We start from the raw sequence: 19,547 nt of genomic DNA on the forward strand, positions 1-19,547 counted from the left end.
GGAGCCTACAAGACAAAAAGAGACTTTTTACAACATCATGTAGTGACAGGACGAGAAGGAATAGATTCAAACTGAAAGAGTAACTTTAGATATTAGGAAGAAATTCTTTACTGTGAGGTTTGTGAGGCACTCAGGCTGCCCAGGGAAAACATGGATGCTGGAACCCTGGGAATATTCAAGGCCAGGCTGGATGAAGCTCTGAGCAACATGGTCTAACAGGTGTCCCTGTCCATGATAGGGGGTTTAAACTACATTATCTTGAGGGTTCCTTCCAACCCAAACCATTCTATGATCTTTCCTAGTCAACTAAGTGGAATGAGAGGCAAAGAATATCACCCTTTATAAAGATCACAAGCTTCCTGAAAGAAGGAGAAATAAGTCTTTGTCTTCAGAAGGTGCCACTTTGTAAAATAATGAAACCACAGGGGCTAACTTCTTAGCTAAACAGCTGGTTCCCCGTAGGGTTAAAGTGCCCCAGGCAAGTAGTCTCAAGGCCGGATACCTCAGCCCTATGGGAGCTGAGTGCCTAGCCCAGACTACCACACAGCCGTGGCCTCTTAGCAAGCTCAGTGATTGTCAGCTCTTAGTGATATCAGCTCTTTTATGGTTTCAGCTCTTAGCTTGCTAGAGGCTCTGGCTGGCCGTGGCTTCTGAAGGCAGACGACAGAGAGAGGAGAAGGCTGGGTTCAGAATGTTCCACGATGGTTTATTCTGAGGGTTTCATGAAGGGTCCGAAAGCAGCTCTTCTCCCAAAATGGGCCAAGACAGCCTCTTTTATAGGGTTAGGGGGGATTGGAAACTGACCAATTGTAAGGGTTAGGGAAACTAGCCTCTGGGGTCACAGAGAGATGAGCAGGCCTGGAGGACCAGAGTGAGAACTTCTGGTTCAATTCCTATGACTCAGCAATTACCTATCTCTATAAACATTTCTCCACGGAGCCGTAGCCGGCCCTGTGCCTGCTACACCACTCGGTATTGCTTGGCTTAACTTAACAATAGCAGCATAAACCAGCCTAGGGGACAGAGTTTCTGCCTGGAAGCTGTTCACTAAGTTTGCAGGATGTGGGAAACCAATAATAGGGAGGGTGGAGGGAGAGGGGAGGACGGGAAGAATGGTTTGCCATAAACCACAGCCGTAAAGAAACCACTATACCATTAGATAGAAAGGTCCTTATCCCTAAGAGTATTTTTGATTAAATCATAGGCCAATAGTGGAAAGGGCCCAGCTGCATGGTTGAATGCCTTCAGACCATCTCTGTATCTGTCTAAGAAACCTAGCCCTACATAAGAGTGTCATAAGCAGCCAAGTAACTGAGATCTTTAATCTTGGAAATTGGTCTTTCCTGGAAACACACTGTGACATCCAAAGTGCTGTACCATATTCTTTCTGTAATTATGGGCATAAGTGGCATTTCAAATGCATTACTGTCATTTAGAAAATGGCAATTATTAATTAACAGTTTTCATTTACTGTATTTCTTGTTGATACACCAGAATTCATTTCTAAGACAATCTATTTCATAATGAGTACACTGTCTCATCTCTTTTGTGTTGACTTGTTGCATGATAAAGGATCTTGCATTTGTATCTGAAGCCTCTCTTCAGGAGAGGACAGGAGACACTGAGGTTTGTTGTTTCCATCTTCACTTCTGGAACTGCATAAGAAGTTAACCAGGATTTAAGTTCATTCCCTGTATGCAAAAGAAAACACTGGTAAAGCAGAGATCTGAAAGTCCAGGTTTTCTTTTACTAAACATAGCAATTTTATACAGCTTTTGACCAATATTTTCTAGTGATTTTGAATGTAAAAAATAATAGATGCTATTTTTAAAGAATTAGAAGATATATTTGCATCCTTGCACTATACCCAAATTGCTGCTGTTATTCTAAACCACAATGAATGTAGATTATAGGCAGCCAATAAGACCACAAAGCAGTATAGTTTTCCAAGTGTGTAGATACCACATTGTTGACTCCATATATATTGAAAACTGTATTTTCACGGTTGACTTCATTGCCTTTCAATCACCTATTAGAGAAGACAAGCCAGTACTACAGAGATATTCTTTTGTATGCCACTATAAACACTTGTAATGGGCAAGAAACCTTTTCTGCAGAGTGGAGCTGTCTCTAGAGTTGTGTTCTGGTCACTGTGATGCTCAACCTGCTCTGCGTTGGACTTGAGAACACATTGAAGACATCTGCCTCCTAAGACATTGTAATGGATCCTCTTCATGAGATGGCTGTAGTGATTGCATTTACAAAGAAACCTCAGCCAGACCTCCTGTATATTTGCTCTGGTGAGGACCTTCTAGTCACAGCTAAGGAAAGCTTCGAGCAGCACAGAAAGATAAGGATCTGTGAACTGAGAAAATGAAAATTTGATAGCCACAGGAGAGAGATATGACATCCCAGGACCCAGCAGAACAGAGCTATGATGTTGCCAGAGGAGTGGACAGGTATGTTTGTCTTTTATTACTTTTGGGCACAGTCCATCTTTCTGACTGAGGGTATTAATGTCTGTTGGTTATATGGAAAGGTGAAACACCAAGCAGCATATCCTAGTTCACACAGTGGTAACAGGGATGGGTTTATGTGAGTGCAGTGGGACTGCTAAAGACCATCCAATTCAAAGCCCAGGGGACAAAGACTCATTTGGTCTGCAAAGACCATTCGTTGCTGAGGTATAAGTGTATGTTCTGTACTCACTGAAGCAGTGTTCCTCTCCGAGCTCTACAGTGCACTACAGCCTGAAAAACAAGGTGTTCAAGTTCAGGTCTAGGCCTTTTGCATACTATAAGAGTTTGCCACAGAGAAACAGGGGCTGCACAGATGGTTGTTTGATCATCTGTGTAGGATCTGACTTACAGCTCTGCAGAATAGGTTTTTTTCACTCTTTCTAGCCATTGATCTTTGTTAAAGAGACAAACTGAGCTGGTATTGTTTTCATCAGCTTTTGTTTGTTTCTGAAAACAACAAAAGGGAACTGTTGAGTGCTGTATTCAGTGTTGGCAATGAAGATCCCACTTTTTCTTTCCCATTGTCTTCTTCAATTTACTAGCTAGTAACAGCACAGTAACTGCCCTCTGCCTTCTCACTCAAGTGTCCTGAAACATTTTGGTACACTTGCACCTAGGAGTGTTACTCATGTTCAATCTGTTATTAAGCCCCATGTAGCTAGTATAGTTTGTTGCTGAATTATAGCTGAAACGCCCCTAGACAAGTTACTTCAGTTTTAAGAAAAAGAATTCAGAAAAAGAGCCTGTCTCACAAATCTAATTTTCAAATGTTCCAACAGAAATGGAAGGCTGAACAGAAAAGCAGTAACTGAAATGTCTTTGATTTCAAAAATTACTGTTCCCATGGGTATACCTGTGTCTATACTGGTCGGACACCCCAGGATTCTTCACCCCTGATTTTCCATTGCCATTTTGTCTCCTTTGCCAAGAGGCAGAAGGGCTTGGTCTTTCTGCCACCCCTTCTTGTCACTGAGGAGCAGCAGTGAGCAAGGGCTAGTAAGACAGTCCCATCTCAAGGGGCTGCCAGGGTTAATCCATGGGTGGTTCTGATGTGTTCCAAGTGCCACACAGAACTTTGAGTGTTCTAGCTCAAGCTTTGCAGCTCCCCTTCCTTGCTTCCCCATTTATTAGCAAGGAAGCCCTTCATTTGGGTGGGGAGCAAAGCCAGCCCAGGGCTCAGGAGGAACAATGACCAAAGAACAGACTGCAGCTTGTAAACCAAAACCTCCCTTGAGGCTGCTACTAAAAGGAGATCAGAGAGAATTCCTATGCCAATATACATCTGGATTTCTCCCCCCAACACACACTCTCTTGTAGCTACTAAATTTCTGGCCTGTCTGTCAGCACGGTGGTGTAGTCATAATGCATTTATTTGCTCCCTCCCTGGGCAGGTGGCAGGGAAACCTGGGCATGGAGAGGTGCACGGGGCACAGCAATACTGTCATGCTGCAGGACTGATCAGAGCTTTCATCATCATCACACATGTCAGGGAGCCCCAGAGATGAAAAGGATAAAGCACTGGGGAAGTGCCTCTATCAGGGCATGTGTGCCCTGGCCAAAATGGCATACAGGTTGGCAGGCTTCCTTCACTGACCCACCGTTGCTAACCTCTATCCAGCTGGTGATGGTTCAGGAAGGACTGTTAATGGTTTATTAAGACATTTGAATTTACACAGTTTGGCAGCCTCAGATGAGCTATATGGAAGCAGCCACTATTGTGAAGGGCTTGATGGAAGAGCTGGATTCTGAGCTGACTGTGGAGAGCCCTGGCCACAAGTGATTAACCAGCTAGGTGTCCTTTTACACTCAGTTGCTGGAGACCAGCAATTGGGAGGAGACAAGGAGGAACCTCTGTGGTCTCTAGAACAGGACTTTTAAGTAGCTGTGTTTTGGCAAATCAAAGACGGCCTCTGAGTCTCATGTCACATTCAGCACCAGAGATTTTTACTTTAGGGAGTATCTATGGCTGCAAAAGCCTATTTAAAGGACTACATTGATTTCTTGCCCGGGCAGCATCTGTAATCTTTTTTATGAGCATGAAATCAGCACATGAGAGGAAGAGGGTGTGTTATTTACCTGGATGTACAGGTCTGTACTGGCAGACCCTATATATCTTCAAATGGACATATGACATTAGTCAGCTGTGGCAGCTGCATTGCCTTGGATATTTAAACAGTACTGTTAAAAGTGTTTTTTGTTTGAGGGGAGCTTTATATGAATCTATCAAAAGCAGATGTCAGCAGTGCTGTACATGTCTGAAGGACTAGGTTGGAACAGAGCACATTTACACCAGGTATAGTTTGAGGGTAATATGAAAGTCCCATTTTGGAACTTTCTTGCTGACCTAAATTCTGTCTGTTCTTTTGAAAAAAACATTTTGGAAAGGGTAAAAATTTTAGACTGAGTATGCCACAGCAGTTTAAAACCAGCAAATCATCTAACCCTCCAACAAAAAACTTGCTTGTGAAAAAATTAGCATGTCCCCGCACCCCCCAAATATTTATTTTTTACAAAGTTTTTGAGATTACTATTTTTTAAGTCTTGGCAGGTGAGACCAAGTTCAGGTCATCATGCAGAACAGGTGCAGAACACCCCAAATCACCTCACAAACCACAACAGACAAGAGGTCCTCAGGGTGTATCAGATCACAAATGAATAGGCCCAGTATTCAGGTACCCACAGATGCTCCTGCTCTGACCCCGAAATCATCTCTTAGAAACTCCAGGAAGCTAAAAAAGCTGAATGAAGACTTCAGTCCCTCTGAAAATGGATTCAGCACCCTCTTTCCTTGTATTTGCCCGCCCTTGGTAGGCTGACTGGGAGCCTTGCGGTTTGCATTTGGAACCCAATAGCCAGGATCTGTCAACTGAACTTAGAGGTTTTGGAGACACAGTTTCAGTTGCAGGACTCCTGGAGCACAGCTCTGAGGAACAAAAGTCTTAAGTGTATCTCAGCACTTCTCTTAGCAGCTTCCCTGCTTGGTGCATTTTCCTTCTCTAAGGAAACCTTCAAAAATTCCTTCTATAGGGAAAACCTTTAATACTTCAGGCTAATGGGGAGGGCTGAAGCCTTAAGATAGCTAAAGCAAGAATAGAAAACATCTCCCCTTTTCCATTCTCCCTTTCACCTGCTTTCTCATTCTCTTGCTTTCCCATCTCAACCACCCAGCATTCAAATACACTGCAGTTCTTCCACATTATCCTTTTCTTCCGCACCAACTGTCCAGCCATTTTGGAGAGTGTGGCCTTTGTGTCACCAAAGTACTTCCTAGAAGGAACGTTACACTGCCAAGACGACCAAGGAGTGTTCCAGAAGAAATCCCCAAGGGCTGCCAGACTCTCAAGGTTTGGCACTTGGCCCTCAGCATGCGTAGTCTCTGACCCCCAGTTCTCTTTGTGTTAGCCTGGGAGCAGGAGAGTGGGTGCTGACAGTTTTTTCCTTGGCTTTGGGTGGGCCAGGGGGCCTTTCAGCTGCACTTGCAGGATTTCACCACCATGTTGGAGAGCTGCTCCACTTTGGGGGTCCTCCCAACATAGTACAAGATAGTGAGTGGCTCCAGGTCCTGGGGAACACAGCAGGGTGAAGCAGATGCCTCAGGATTCAGCGTGTTATATAAACCCAGCACCTGCAGGAACAAAGTAAATGTCGTGACAAGGTCAGGAATACCTTTAAGTTGGTTGAGGACAGGAGGGGGCTGCCAAGTCAACAAGTCTCTAGGTGTTTGCACTAGACTCATCAGAGGGTATTTCCCTGAGATGAGTAATACTCCCCTGTCACTTCCTGATCATGGCCTGCTTTTAAATGGTCTCACCTGCCCTAGCCTGACTCTTAAGAGTTTTTTGGGTTTTTTTTTCCCTAATTGTAATACCCTTGCTCTCTGTGACTGATGCCTAAGGGTTGAAGGAGTGCAAGTAGTTGTCTCCTTTCATCTCTAATTTGGTACAGCAGTGTGTCACAATTTTTGCTTCTAACAAGGTTGGGTGTAACCAGCCTGGGGCCATGCTGTCTTGGATTCTATTAAAGAAACCAGAACAAAGAATATCAGTGCTGCTTATTTCAACCAGCATCTCCAGATAGCACTGGATGGATGCCAGTCCTCTCAAGTATTCACAATTCCCTCCCAGCTTTGAACTGTCTGATGCCTTCTCCCTCCACTCCATCCTCCAAGTCATCACGCTGTAATACTGGAGCCAGGACAGTGTCCTGTGGGACCCCACTGGATTCCTCCTCCAGCTGGCCCCAGCCCACAGATGACTATACACTACAGCCATGTAACCACTACAGAACAGTTGCCACATTTCTTGCCAGAGGTGACCACTTCTCAGCAGTGAGCATGATCTCACCTGCACTAGTGTGGTCTCTTCAGTGCTTATCTGGTATAAACTACAGTGTCTGGCATATTGTATTTTATTTACTTTACAGTCTTTGGGGATGAGAGGTGCTAAGGATACATCCTGTTCTATCATCCAGACCATGTAATCACTGTCGTTGTGGTAGAAACTCTCTGGGATCCTAAGTATCCCTGGCTGTACCACAGGGTATCATGTGCTCTGGGCCACTACTCAACAGCAAGTTAAACAGACTAGTCAGAAGTTTTCTTTTCATCTCCTCTTTCCTAAGTGGTGCTGGCAAGCTGTCAGCAGCTATATTGTTCTAAAGTTTTCTTTGATCACTTCACTGACCTTAACGCTTGCTCATTTCCTTTCTTGTTTAAGATCATTAGGAGTCATTCTAAAGTCTCCTTTCTCTCACACTGATTCAGTCCAGTTACCTTCTGGAGAGCTTCTCAGGACAACCAGATGGTAAAGCTACATGCCCATTACCCTTTCAAAGCTGTTAATTCCCTTGCTTTGTCTTGTGGTTACTGCCCAGCATCTGTTCGCTTCTTCATTCCCACAGATCAGCTGTTCCCACTGATATAAGTCCTTGAGCTTCAGTGAACCTTACTGCTATGCAGACTGTCACAAAAATGTTAGCATCTTTTCTGAAATATCATCCTTACCTAGTTATTGTTTCTTCAGCTGAATCTGCTTATTCCAGTAACTTTTTTAGTGAAATCTGAAGTTAATTTGCTAGTGAGCTGTTGCATTATCGGGATTGCTGCCTTTTGACTTTTGTGGGCAGAAACACAGGATTTTCCTCTGACTTTTCCTGCTTCAGCAGTGGATTGTCTGATCCTTAATCTGTCTTTTTCTCTCGGTACTTCTCCCATGTCTGTGTTGTTCTATTACTTTTATTTTTTTTCTGTTCTAGCCAGGCTCAGACTGCATTCTTCCCAAAGCTGACCAGAGGTCATGCCTAAGTTATCTAAAGACATTTGCTTTCTGCCAAGTCTTCACTCAAAAATCTCACTGCCTACTAGCTTCCTCCCGCTGTAGGTCAGGTAGGATTTATGCAGCTGGAAAGGATACCTGTGAAAAAGGAGATCTTGCTGAGTGGCTGTGTTCGCTTCTGGAAATGGACACGGATTTCCCTACACATTTGAGCTATAGCTGCCCCTTTAGGAGCAGATGGCAGGCACATGCCATTGCGCAACAGTTTTTCATGACAACCTGGCACAGCGTGTAGAAAAATCCTCTGTCCAGTGCAAACTGCAGGAGAAATTTAGGAAGAAGATAATTACCAGAACCGATGTTTGATGTGAACGATTCAGTTAATATTATGGCCACTGCCAAGTAAGTACCCTAAAATCATCAGTTCTGCTGTTTCATATTTTATCTAAGAGACAACAGCATCTTCCTCATCAAGATTTGCCTGAAAGCAGACTCAGTACTGACTCCAAAGCAAGCGCATTTTCCCTGCTGAACCACCCAGGCTTTTTTCTGCAGTTTCCTTGGAATGTTTTTCACAAATATTGATCTGAACTGCTTATGCTGCTTTGAAAAGTCTGGATATTGATCAGACTTAGGGAGGAAGGGGCAATCATAGCCACAAGCCCTGGCAGGATAATATAGTGGATGTACCGTGCTGTGAGTGGTGTCTGCGCTGCGAAGGTACGGACAAGGGCCTGAACAAAAGTTAGCAAAGTAGCCCTTAGGCTCGTGGACCCATTTCCAGCCGAGGTCCTGTCGGAAGTCAATGTACAGAGGACGCACGCAGCAGTTCTCCTCCAGGTTCCTGAAACACAGCAGTGAAACACAGTGAATCTAAAGGGGGACCTTACATGCAGTTGCGAGATGCAGCTTCCTGAGCAGAAGGACTCATACCAGCAGCGCTGGTGGCACGTGGTGGCCTCGTGTGCCAAGCGCCAGGAGCAGCACAGCCAGGCAGCGGTGGCAGCTCAGCAGCCGTACACTGCCCGTGCTGCTGGCAGGCAGCTTTCCCACCGCCCCTGCCAGGCTGCACCCAGCTGCTCCAGTAACGGGCCCGGGGCTGCTGCGGGGCCCCGCCCAGCCTATGTTCCTGGAAGGTGCTTGTGGGTCTCTTTGAACCAGTGGCTCTGCCAGAAGCACACAGCAACTCTGCTGAGTTGGCCAGTGGCCCTTGTGACACCACGGTGACCCACAAGCCCTTGGAGGGCTCTGCCTTTTCCGGTGGCATGGAGTCTTGCCAGGCCTGTCTACCTCAGGCGTGGGATCCCAGCAGGCTTCTCACTTACCGAAAACAGTAGTTGGTATCCAGGGCCCGTTTCTTTCTTTGGCTTCCCAACACGGGGCTCTCCAGTCGATGTGGGGGTAACATCATCAAGATGAGGTGGGGATTATGCAAGTCTTTCTGTTTCTTCAGGCGGCCCAGGTCCCCGCGGCCATAGTCATCCTCACTGTCAATGCCTTCAGAAAAACAGGATCCACAAAGAAGAAATCAGCATGGAAGTGGAGAATGCAACAAGACCTTTCAATTTAACACTCTCATGCTTGCTCTTGAACAAGGTTCAGGCACCATGTCTACTTCTTCCCTCACAGAGACCCCTTTATTTCTGGTAAATTTGACTGTTGCAGGCCTGAAATAGAGGCTTATGAGCCACCTGTTTTACCATTTGCAAACTGCTGGTGGGGCCATTAATCCATCCACTCACTCCTGGCTTGAGTCCCAGGATAGGCAGGAAGATGAATGGTTTAAAGAAGATGTCAGATAATTGGCACTCTGCAGAACAGCCTCAGAAATGGAGCCTGTGGGGGCCAGTGGCTGCTGCCCAGGGCTGCAAGCCAGGAGGTTCCTAGTTCTTAGGCCAGCCAAGCCACTGACTCTCTGAGCCACCTCACGCAGGATGCCTAACTTCCTTGTGTTTCAGTCACTCTAAGTGGAAAGTAGAGCCTCTGTGGAAATCTGAGAAGGCATCAAGTTGAACTTCCCAGAGAGACACTGAAATATAAAATTACTCCTTTCTGCAGACACTCATGCAAACCCACCCAGCCTGCCCTTACTTCTATTTGTAACCTATGTGTATAGTGGATATACCCATATAATGAACACACAAACCCAGATGTGTATGTTTTAAGACAAATGTTACACAATGTGAAATGCTTGAATACACAAAGCAAGACTTCACTTTTTTTCTTTATATGCTTGAGGCTTTCCCTTCCCCAACAGCCTCCCTTAATCCAGCTCTTTATCACCTTTGAACTTGATCTCCAGGACTTCATGCAAATTCTCCAAGATGTCCCCGTTGGGCTGAAAAGTATGGCAAGGACAGTGTATGCTAATTTCCAGGCCAAGGTTGGACTCTGCAAAGAAGATGACTCTGTGAGAAACAGTCTTTCTCAGCTGGGACAGTTTCTGGCATAAGGAAGTTTTAAGGAAGTTTTACACAGCTGTGCTAACTCCTAGACAATGAGTTGGTCTCAAAGTCAGGAGTGTTATCAGAGTTGAGGAACAGATGCTGCCTTGGGAAGAATAGGAAGAAAAATCCACTAGCTTCACCTTTGCCAAAAGCCTTGCTCTTGCTAAAGGGAACTTTCTGGAGAGGTAAGAAGGGTACTTCTTGTTATGTTTTTTAGGCTATTCAGCATCCAAAAACATTTGTGAGCTTCAAGAAGCTTCCCTGGGAAAACAAGTATTTTGAAGAGCTAGCTTTTGGTACTTAAATCAGTTTTGCAATCCTCAGTACCTATTATCTGGCTTGTGCTTAGTGTCTGAAGGAGAAATCTGAAAATAAGCAAGTTGGATATGGACAAGTAATTTTACTGGAAGCACTCTCCTCAGCAGCTGCAACCTCCTGTTTTATTGAACTGCTAGCAGTCTAAGTCACACAGACTTTCCAGAGGCAAATCTACTTTCATAATAACTTCCTGAACCAATCATGCTGTGTGGGCCTGACTACAGGAACATAAGACTCTTATGAAAGCTCCTTTTTTATGTTGTGCCATGAATTAAAACATCTGGCTTCCTGGGGCATTGACAAGGTGCCTAGCACCTTTTTTCCTCAGCACTATATATACTCTGTGATGTCTTGTCAGCTAGAGTGCCTGCCCAGAGTTTGCTGCAGTTCCAGCTTTGAGCTTCAGCCATCAGGACACAACTTAGATTGCTTGAAACAGGAGGAGCCTGCAAGCTCACAGCTTACCCTTCCAGGGAGCAGCTGCTTGCCAGTACCTGCATTCCAGTCTTCAGTGGCATGCAGCTTCTATCTGTGTAGGCCAGTCCAGCTGTGAATGACGATGCCTTAAGCTCCAGCTGTGAATGGGGTCAGTGTTCTTGCTGGGATCTGCCCTGTAACTATCTGTTGGGCTGTCCAGCACTGGCAGAGGTATGTTCTCTGCAGTGTTAAAGCCTCCAGCTGTCTAGGTGTGTCAGCCTCTGGTATTTCCTCACCTTTATACCTGACAAGCTGTACACAGCTAAATAAACCAGGATCCTTGATGCTTTTTCCTATACTACATTTGCTCTAATTCCCATGAAAATGTAAGCAAAGCATTTGTCATTTTCTACGATCATTTAGACAAGCAGAGGGGTCCCCTCTGGGCTTAGTTGTAAAGAATTTCCTCCAAGGAATAAATCCTTGTTCTGACTCAGCCCACAGAGCTACATGGTGGGGCCTCCAGGAAAAGAGGCAGGAGTATAGCAAATGTCACACATTGAAGAAGCTTTCTGGAGGAAAGCTTGTTCTCAGACTGAAGGAACCTGTCCTCTCTGTGAACCAAGCTCCTGCAACAAGGGGAGCAGAAAGATGCTTCTGTGAACATTTATCCCCATTTCTATAGATGCCTTGACACACAGTCCAGCTAAGACCCCTACCTCTGTGCAGAAGCCACTCACGCACGGTGTCGGTGACATCGAAGGACAGCCACTCAGGGGAGCCCCGTGTCTGCACATTCCTGCCACTGAGGTACCGCTGCTTTGCTATGTGCTCATCTGGCCGAAGGATCTGTGTCAGAAGGAGTGGTAGAAAAAATCAGCCAGTGCCATGCAGAAGGAAATGATAGCCTTTAGTCTTTTTTCCTCCCACAGCTTGCTAAAAACTAATTTAGAAAGTTGGTCTTGGCAAGTGAGACACCAGGAATACCCTGGGTCAGGTGAGAAGGACATGCTTCACATTCAGCTTGAACTCTAGAGATCTACACAGTGCTTATTTCTGTGTCCTAGGCAGCCCACCTCTCTCAGTTCAGAATTGTTTAGGGACACACATACAAAGGCAGAAGCACATGGCAATTCATTTAATGGATGGGTTTGTTTTTGTATACAGCTGTGGAATATGGATCTGGATTTCAAAGTAGAACCACCAGTGGTAAATGCAGCATCTGGTCACAAGTCACCTGCCCAGGAAGCCAATTTATTGAGTTCTCACTGTGGCATTTTCAGGTGTCCTACACTCTTCAACTTTTGTCAAAACACACCAGGGCTGTTCAGGTTTGGAGACCTCTGCCTCTGCTCTGACATCTCTTTCCACTTCCAGACAAACAACCACAGTACATTCAAGGTGTTCCTTCCTGCAGACCACAGACCACTGAACCTATGGAGAAGCTCTGAGAACACCTCCCTGTCAGTTGTGTCATCTGGTGGAGAATTGCTCTGACCTTTGATGCTGGATTCCAGGAAGTCCTCAAGAAGTACCACCCAAACAAAATTTTAGCTGCACTCTTATGGAAAAGTGGACAGACTATGGAGTCTGTCCCACAGCCTGTGGGAGTGTGCTGCCTGGATGCTAAGCTGTATCATTAGGTGGTCCAGTTCAGCCTGTTACCACTTCCAAGTTTGAACCACACCTTATTCTGTCAGTCCCTAGGTTCAAAAAAAAAAAAACCTCCAGATAAGTATCTGGTTTAACAGGTGGCCTGAACTGTGCTTCTGGGGAGCTACTGGTGAATGGAACATTGAAAGCAAGCACCGTTTTTTTAGTAGATCAGTGACAAGAGAGCTCCATCCATTGAATTAGCATCAATTGTGCTGCAGCAGTCAAAGGAATAAGACTGCCAAGGGTCCTACACATGATGTGACAGAAAGGTCAGAGCTGCTCCACTGTTAAGGGGCTCCCATTCCAAGTGGGAAAAGGGCAGCACTACATTGTAAAAGGAAAGGAAGGTGACTGTATCACTGCATATGGTGGAAGAGGCCTGGGTTACAGCATGCACTTTCTTCTCTCTTCTATGGCCTTCCACATATCAGTTGAGACAACCATTAAGGAGTCAAGCTATTCTGGGCTCAGACACTGGGGAAAGTGATAAGAATGCTCACCTGGAAGAGCTCAATGCGCTGCTCACTGCGTTTGGAGCTTGGGTTGGGCACACGCAGCACCCGAAACTCAGCCCGGAATAGGTTGGTGCTGTTCTTCTCTGCTGATGACACATTAAAGCGGAATACATTGGAGGTGACACCTTTTGGACAAATGCCCAACTCATCTAGGAGAAAAAAAAAAAGAAATACATCTCTGAGGGGCAGGATCTCAAATAAATATTGTTTGAGAAAGAGCTTTCCAGTAGAGACTTGTCATTCAAAAGTCTTGCCACCTGTGAAGCACGGCTACCTAGCTCAAGATAACACAGGATGAATTCACTCAAACTTGGTCTACATTGCAATATTTTGCAAATGTTCCCACTACTGCCATCATTATTTCAATGCCACAAGATGAAGAATTAGTAGATATCAACCACAGTATGTTTATTATTATGTCTTCTACTTTGCTCATCAATTGTTGCTAATACTCATGAATTGGCTGCATCCAAAATGACAACCCCAGTCCAGGCAATGGGACAATCTCACTTGCAGTTAGTGGGGCCTATTCCAAACAGCTAGGATGCTGTTACTCTGCTCATGGTAGAGACATGAAGATACATACAAAGTGATCCCATTACTGCTGAATCTTAGTTTTACAAATCTTGACATTGCCTTCTAGAATCAAAGCCACCCAGTGTCAAAACCCACAAAGCATGAGGTGTCAAAGACTCTTTAGGGCAGTGATTATCCAATGTGTACTGAAAGAACTGGGGTTTAAAATTGGTTCTCACTTATGAACTGGAGAAGGAATTAATTAATAGTACTGGACCTGTGGAGATCACACACATGAGCAGGAAATAATACACCAATTTTCTGCTTCCATGTGTGCCTGCTGATCAGAAAAAACCATTTCACAGATGCCTCAAAAGAGTCCAGGAGGTAAAATCTTTATTGCCCAAAACAGAGTCCTCAAGAGCAAGTAACACTCTCTTCATAGGGACCATTTTGGTCTCATGGAAGTCTTTGTTGTTGCTGTCATTTCTCTCCTATTGACCTTGTCAGCCTTCAAGGCTCTGGCATCATGAAAGCTTCCTGCAGACAAGACACAGCAGCTCCTGCTCTGTGTGCACATGCAGGTTTGTTTGCAGCCCTGCAGAGCCTCTCAGATGACCTCTGACTGTTGTCCAATGCAGCAGGAGGCTCTTATATCTGCTGATATTTAAGTTGCTTCTAAACAAACAAACAGAATGAAACAAAAAGAAAAACTGTCACCTGTTCCCAGGCATGGTTCCAGTCGTTGACAAATAGGCTAGAAGCCCTAGCTGGAACAACCTTCAAGTTACGTTCCTGAAGTCCTGCAGGCCCCTTTTTTGATCTCACCATAACTATCTCCCCTGAGAAACAGCTTCTGAAAATGGGATAGTGTGAAACAGCACCTGAGTGCAGAGGCTCACCTCCCATGCCAAATTCTGATTTCAGCAACACTGATGTACACTCATATCAAGGGTGATTAAGATCTTCCTCTTGTGCTACACACAAATTCAGCAAGCAGGACCCTGCCCAGTTTTCAAGGATGGGTTCTTAGGGTGCTGAAATTTTACTCAATAAGCTAAAGACCAGATGCTGACATTGGGCTTTAATTGGAGGAGGTTTTGTCATTAGTACTACTGTACAGAACAGCATTCCCATACAGGAAAATCTCTAGCTGTTATTGAAGAGATGGCTGTTCACACATCCCAGGAGACCAGATCCCGCTGCAGGCATTGGCTGGCCTGCCCAGCCCAAAAACCCTGCAACACAAAGAGTACCCCCAGCCACACATAAACTCATACTGCGGGGACTCCACCCCTGTGAGAAGTTCAAGGTTTGATGCCACAGAAAAGCCCAGAAAAAAACCCAAGTTCTTATGAAGTTCCCAAAGACATCTTCCTAGCTGAAGTCTAACACTGATAACTGTTCTGCGTCGTAGACCTTGGCAGATACTGTGCTTCAATAGCCCCTGAAGCTGCTTTGCACTTCTAGCCCTATTAATAGTATTGTTAACAGCCTGCCCCTTCATTTCAGACCTGGCTGCCTGGCCGTAAGGGGTGTCCCAATTATCATTAGAAATGCCTTTTTGCATCAGACCAGCTTAGTATGTTTCCAACACCAGTTCTTTATCTGACAATCTATTTAGAGGCTGCCAGTACGGTCCTAGAGCACAGCGCTGATAAAAAGACACCTAATGTGTTATCATCTCCTTAATGTTTTTGGCTAAATTAGACAGCCATGGTGATAAGACGTAACATCTATTGTAATTCACCTGCTGTGAAAGAAAGAAAGCCACATTGCTTTCTACCTCCTTCACCATCAAGGTGCTGGTCTTGGGAGACCTTCCCGATGAAAACAGTAATAGCTCTTTTCCCTTCCCTAAAAGTGTCATGTTCCCTTTGTACCCTGGGAACAAGCCCTCTGTGATGCAGATGTGGAGCTGTGTTCTGTGTTTCACTCCAAGGCAAGGGAGGCTAAAACCTGTTTCTCATAGCACAGGGTTCAGGATAGAGGTCTCACTCCCAAGAAACCTTTGGGGCAAAGTACTTTTTTACACAAGGTCACAGGCAAAGGGAGCAAGGGAATTTGGTCCAGACCCAGCTGAGGTGTGTTAATCACACTGGAATCCAGACCTGTTCACCACCAGCACAGAACAAAGCCTGGAGGCAATATTCCTGCAAGCTCTCCCAGTCCACAACTCTCAGTGGCAGTAACCAAGCCTGGAGACCAGGACTCTGTGACACCCTGTGCACCCATGCCAGGCTATGTCTGGTATGACACAGCCTCGCAACTGGACCCAGCTATTACTGTGGAGTCAATGCCCAGAGCTGTTCACTGCACCACTGATGAGACCAGTAGCCTCTTTGTGTAGACAATGTGATACAGAGAGCAGGTTCTTTGGGGAGCTCCCACCTTCCTACCATTGCTCTAAGTGAGATGCAGGCTCACCACATGCTGCTGGATCCAGCAGAAACAGCTGTTTTTTCTGGCAAGCTCCAGGAAGGCTGATGGCTGTGCAGTTCAAGCTTGATGAGAAGGAAGAGTAGGCTGGCTGTGAGCAGGTATTGCCTCATGCTGTAATATACCTCTGAATCACCAAGGTGTTTCATGCCAAAGCTGCATAACTTTAGAGAAAAAAGTTGATCCATCTGCAACTCTGCAGGTGGCAGGTTTGGAGGGAATAGATCCTTGGCCCTAGTGACCCATGACTTTAATTGCCTGGTCTCTCAAGCTGCCTTGGAAAATGGCATCTGTTTTTCCCTCAGGAAGGTAAGCAAAAAGCTATTTGCAGGACTGTTACAGATGCTTCCCAAGCTTGAACATAACCAAGTCAGGTCTGATCATGTGAGTTTTATGAGATCCCTGAAGTGAATGGCTGGTCAAAAGTAAGTTATTCTCTGAAAGAAAATCCCTTTAAATTCAGGCAGTGTACCTGAGAGGCACAGGGGAAAAGACCATTCTGTGAGTCACCAAGCAGCTCAGAGAAGGGATGGAGAACTTGGCTCTCTCATCTGCTATTTTTGCTCCTCAGCTCTCCTCACTTTTGGGCTTTGCATCTTTGAAAAGGATGAGTTCTCTGAGCCAATATGACAGTTGACTAATAGTCTGGAGCTAGAAGAGTTTGTGTGAGTGTGCACACATTTCAGACTTGTCTGTATCATCACTGCAGTTCCTTCAATGGAGTAGTCCTCCCCTTCCCCCCCCCTGCCCCCCCAGGAGACTGGCTTTGGCTCAGAGCATGCTCTTAGATCACCACTTGGCACAGTGACAGAGTCATGGGAAAGTTGAACACCAGCCACTTCTGAAGATGCGGGGCCAAATTCAGCCATGGTGTAAGCAATGAAACTCCCCAGGTTTCAAAAAGAGCGTGTCTCTTGCCACCACAATCTGTCTGGAGCTAGTCTCCCCCAGTGTGACCAAAGTTCCCTCTTTTTCTGGGTGGTGGCATCTACACTGCTCACTCTCAGAAATTTAATCTCAGCTCTACTTGGTCTTTTGAACTCAGTGTCCTATGGACAGATGGGACAGGATCATTCATTTCCACAGGAATTTTCCCAAAGCCACAATCTCTACTCATCACTCCTTTTCATGCACTGTTTCTTCATTCCACTTCCCCCTCAATTTTAGCAAAATCCACACCCCTAACTTCATTTGCCACTGTTGTGCTTTGTGTTTTCCCCACCTCCTTCCCTCCAAAAATGCTAGTGCATAGTGTGGCTGCACTATTTTGCAGACACTTGGTTTTCCCATAATATATGTTTATAATTTCACAAATGACACTTCAGTAGGTCAAAACTGCTGAAATACAGGTAACCTTTGCCCTTTGTGTTCCTTGAATCTTGGTGTCTCTTGAGCTAAGAGCTAATCATATAACCATATGGAATACAATCTGCTAGAGATTAAGTAAAATTTGTTGCATTACCACATTGTAGCTTATTCCAGCTCATCATATGTCAAGATTAACATAAACCTGGCAGAGTAACTGCATTCTGAGACTGCCTCCACCAAGTCACAGCTCCTCCCCAAAACTGCTGGCGTTCAAATCTTGTCCCCAGGATGGCACAACATCACAGGAGAACACCCTGGATAGTGGTATGACTGCATCTTCCAATTCTAAGGAATCCTAAACAAACCAAACCAACATGTAGGCTTGTGCCTACATGTGCTCAGCATCTGCAATCTGCTTTGAGTTCATGTCCGCTTAATCTCTGTATCTGCTCAGCTTCTGCACCTGAATCTGTTTAGTGCCCACATCTGGGCCTGCTCATCATCTGCTCCACACCTGCTCAACATCTGTCATGTTTCCTCAACGCCTGTGTTCCCTTGGGGGTCCCTTTGGCATCACTGTCTGCTTTACACCTGCTCAGCATCCCTGTTGTCTTCTGCTCACCCTCTGAACGCTCACACTGTCTGAGCAACACCTTCATCAATGTCCTCCAAAAGCAGTCTCTTCAGCAAGTACCTCTCCACCTTCTTACTGCCGGCGCGAGTGCTGCACGGACCGGACAGTTGCCTTTATCTCTGCGGCAGGCGCTGGAGCTTCAGCAGGGAGGAGGCCGTCTACCTGCTGCCACCCAAACAGCAGACCTGCGTTGTCTCCCAGCCCGGTGCGCAGCATTCACCTCGCCACCCGCGCGGCTTGCCCTCCCCGCCTTGTCCTAAAGTCAAGGCTCTAGGCACGGGCTTCTAGGCACGGGCTTGGCTCGCCGTTGCCGGCCCTTGGCTCGCCGCTGCCGGCCGGGGCCTGGGCCGATGCCGCTCCCGGACCCTGCCACCTACCGTCCCCACTGCCGGCCAAGCCCCGCGCCGTCCCGAGCGCCCCCCGCCCCGCTGCTCCCTCTCACCTCCGTACCCGAGCGCGGCCGGGCGGAGACGCGCCCCCCGCCCCGCCGGGGAAGGGGCCCCTTCCGCGGGGGCCCGGCGCCCCTTGGCCCCGGCTGGCTGCCCCTCCCCCGCGCCTGGGATCCCGGGCAGCCTGCCCCGCGGGCGCGGCACCCCGGCCGGCACGGGGGCAGCCCCGCACTTACTGTGTTCGGGGAGGCCCTGGATCATGTCAAATTTATGAATCTCTTTGGCATAGTATTCGGACTCGGTGTTGTCCTGAGAGCAGCTCTCTTCCTTCTCCTCCTCCATCTCCTCCAGTAGCTCCCGAGTGCTGTTATAGAGGGCCAGGATCTGGTAGGGCACATGCGCCGGCCCCACTGTCTCCGGCGGGCTGGTGAGCCGCAGCTTGCTCAGGATCTGCCCTCGGATGGCCTCTACCCTCTTCTTCTTGATGTGGTCCAGGTCCAAGGTGGTGCAGGACGACAGCGAGAGACTCACGGTAGCGAAGCTCAGCAGGGAGAGCAGCACCAGAGCCCTTTGCACGTACATCTTCATGTGTGAGGGGGCGGCGGCGGGGGCCTCCGGGAGAGACCCCCGAGCGGCGGCGAGAGGGCGCGGGGGACCGGGCGGTGTGCTGGCGGCAGCCTCCCCAGAACCCGCAGGCTGAGGCTTGGCGAGGAGGTGCATGAACTCACTGCGCCGTGCGCGACTCAGGACTTCCAGGAAGAGCTGGCAGCGCTCCGCAAGGAGAAGCGGCAGGCGCCGTGCCTCGCCGCGCCGCGCTCCTTCCCCATGCGCCGCCCCGCGCCCCGCGGAGCAGGGGGCGCCCCGCCGCGCCGCGCCGCCGCACGTGTCAGCGGCCCGCGCCGCCCCGCCGCCGCGGGGGGAGCGCCGCGCCCGCCCCTCTCGCTGCACCATTCATGCCCCCGCCGGGCCCCGCGCCCTACATCGCCCGGTGCCCGGCCCTCGGCGCCCGGGAGCGTGGCACCGCCGCGCTTCTCGCCCAGCCGAGAGCGCTGCCGCCGGACCGTCCGCTGCGCCTGTGGGTTCCGCTGACCGCCGTGCCCTGGTCCGTACACCGAC

General features: G+C 47.4%; 1 protein-coding gene across 1 annotated transcript; it reads right to left on the bottom strand.

Moving 5' to 3' along the window:
• Nucleotides 1-1,727: 1,727 nt before the first annotated feature.
• On the bottom strand, nucleotides 1,728-19,278 carry TGFB3 (transforming growth factor beta 3). Its single transcript, XM_059850021.1, has 7 exons — nucleotides 18,668-19,278; nucleotides 13,131-13,294; nucleotides 11,694-11,823; nucleotides 10,076-10,183; nucleotides 9,118-9,289; nucleotides 8,483-8,636; nucleotides 1,728-6,144 (listed from the first exon to the last, which is right to left on the bottom strand). The coding sequence occupies exons 1-7, from the start codon at nucleotides 19,149-19,151 to the stop codon at nucleotides 5,986-5,988; spliced, it is 1,371 nt and encodes a 456-aa protein (XP_059706004.1). The 5' UTR covers nucleotides 19,152-19,278; the 3' UTR covers nucleotides 1,728-5,985.
• Nucleotides 19,279-19,547: the final 269 nt, after the last annotated feature.

The sequence above is a fragment of the Haemorhous mexicanus genome, chromosome 6 (assembly GCF_027477595.1).
Source record: "Haemorhous mexicanus isolate bHaeMex1 chromosome 6, bHaeMex1.pri, whole genome shotgun sequence".
Lineage (NCBI taxonomy): Eukaryota > Metazoa > Chordata > Aves > Passeriformes > Fringillidae > Haemorhous > Haemorhous mexicanus.

Bases quoted from the DNA above. Each gene is read 5' to 3' on its own strand.
- TGFB3 (XM_059850021.1), bottom strand. From the start codon at position 19,151: ATGCACCTCCTCGCCAAGCCTCAGCCTGCGGGTTCTGGGGAGGCTGCC. The intron at 13,295-18,667 runs GTAAGTGCGGGG...TTTTTCTCCTAG, and splicing joins CCAGGGCCTCCCCGAACACA to ATGAGTTGGGCATTTGTCCA. The intron at 10,184-11,693 runs GTAGGGGTCTTA...TCTTCTTTGCAG, and splicing joins TGAGTGGCTTCTGCACAGAG to AGTCCAACCTTGGCCTGGAA.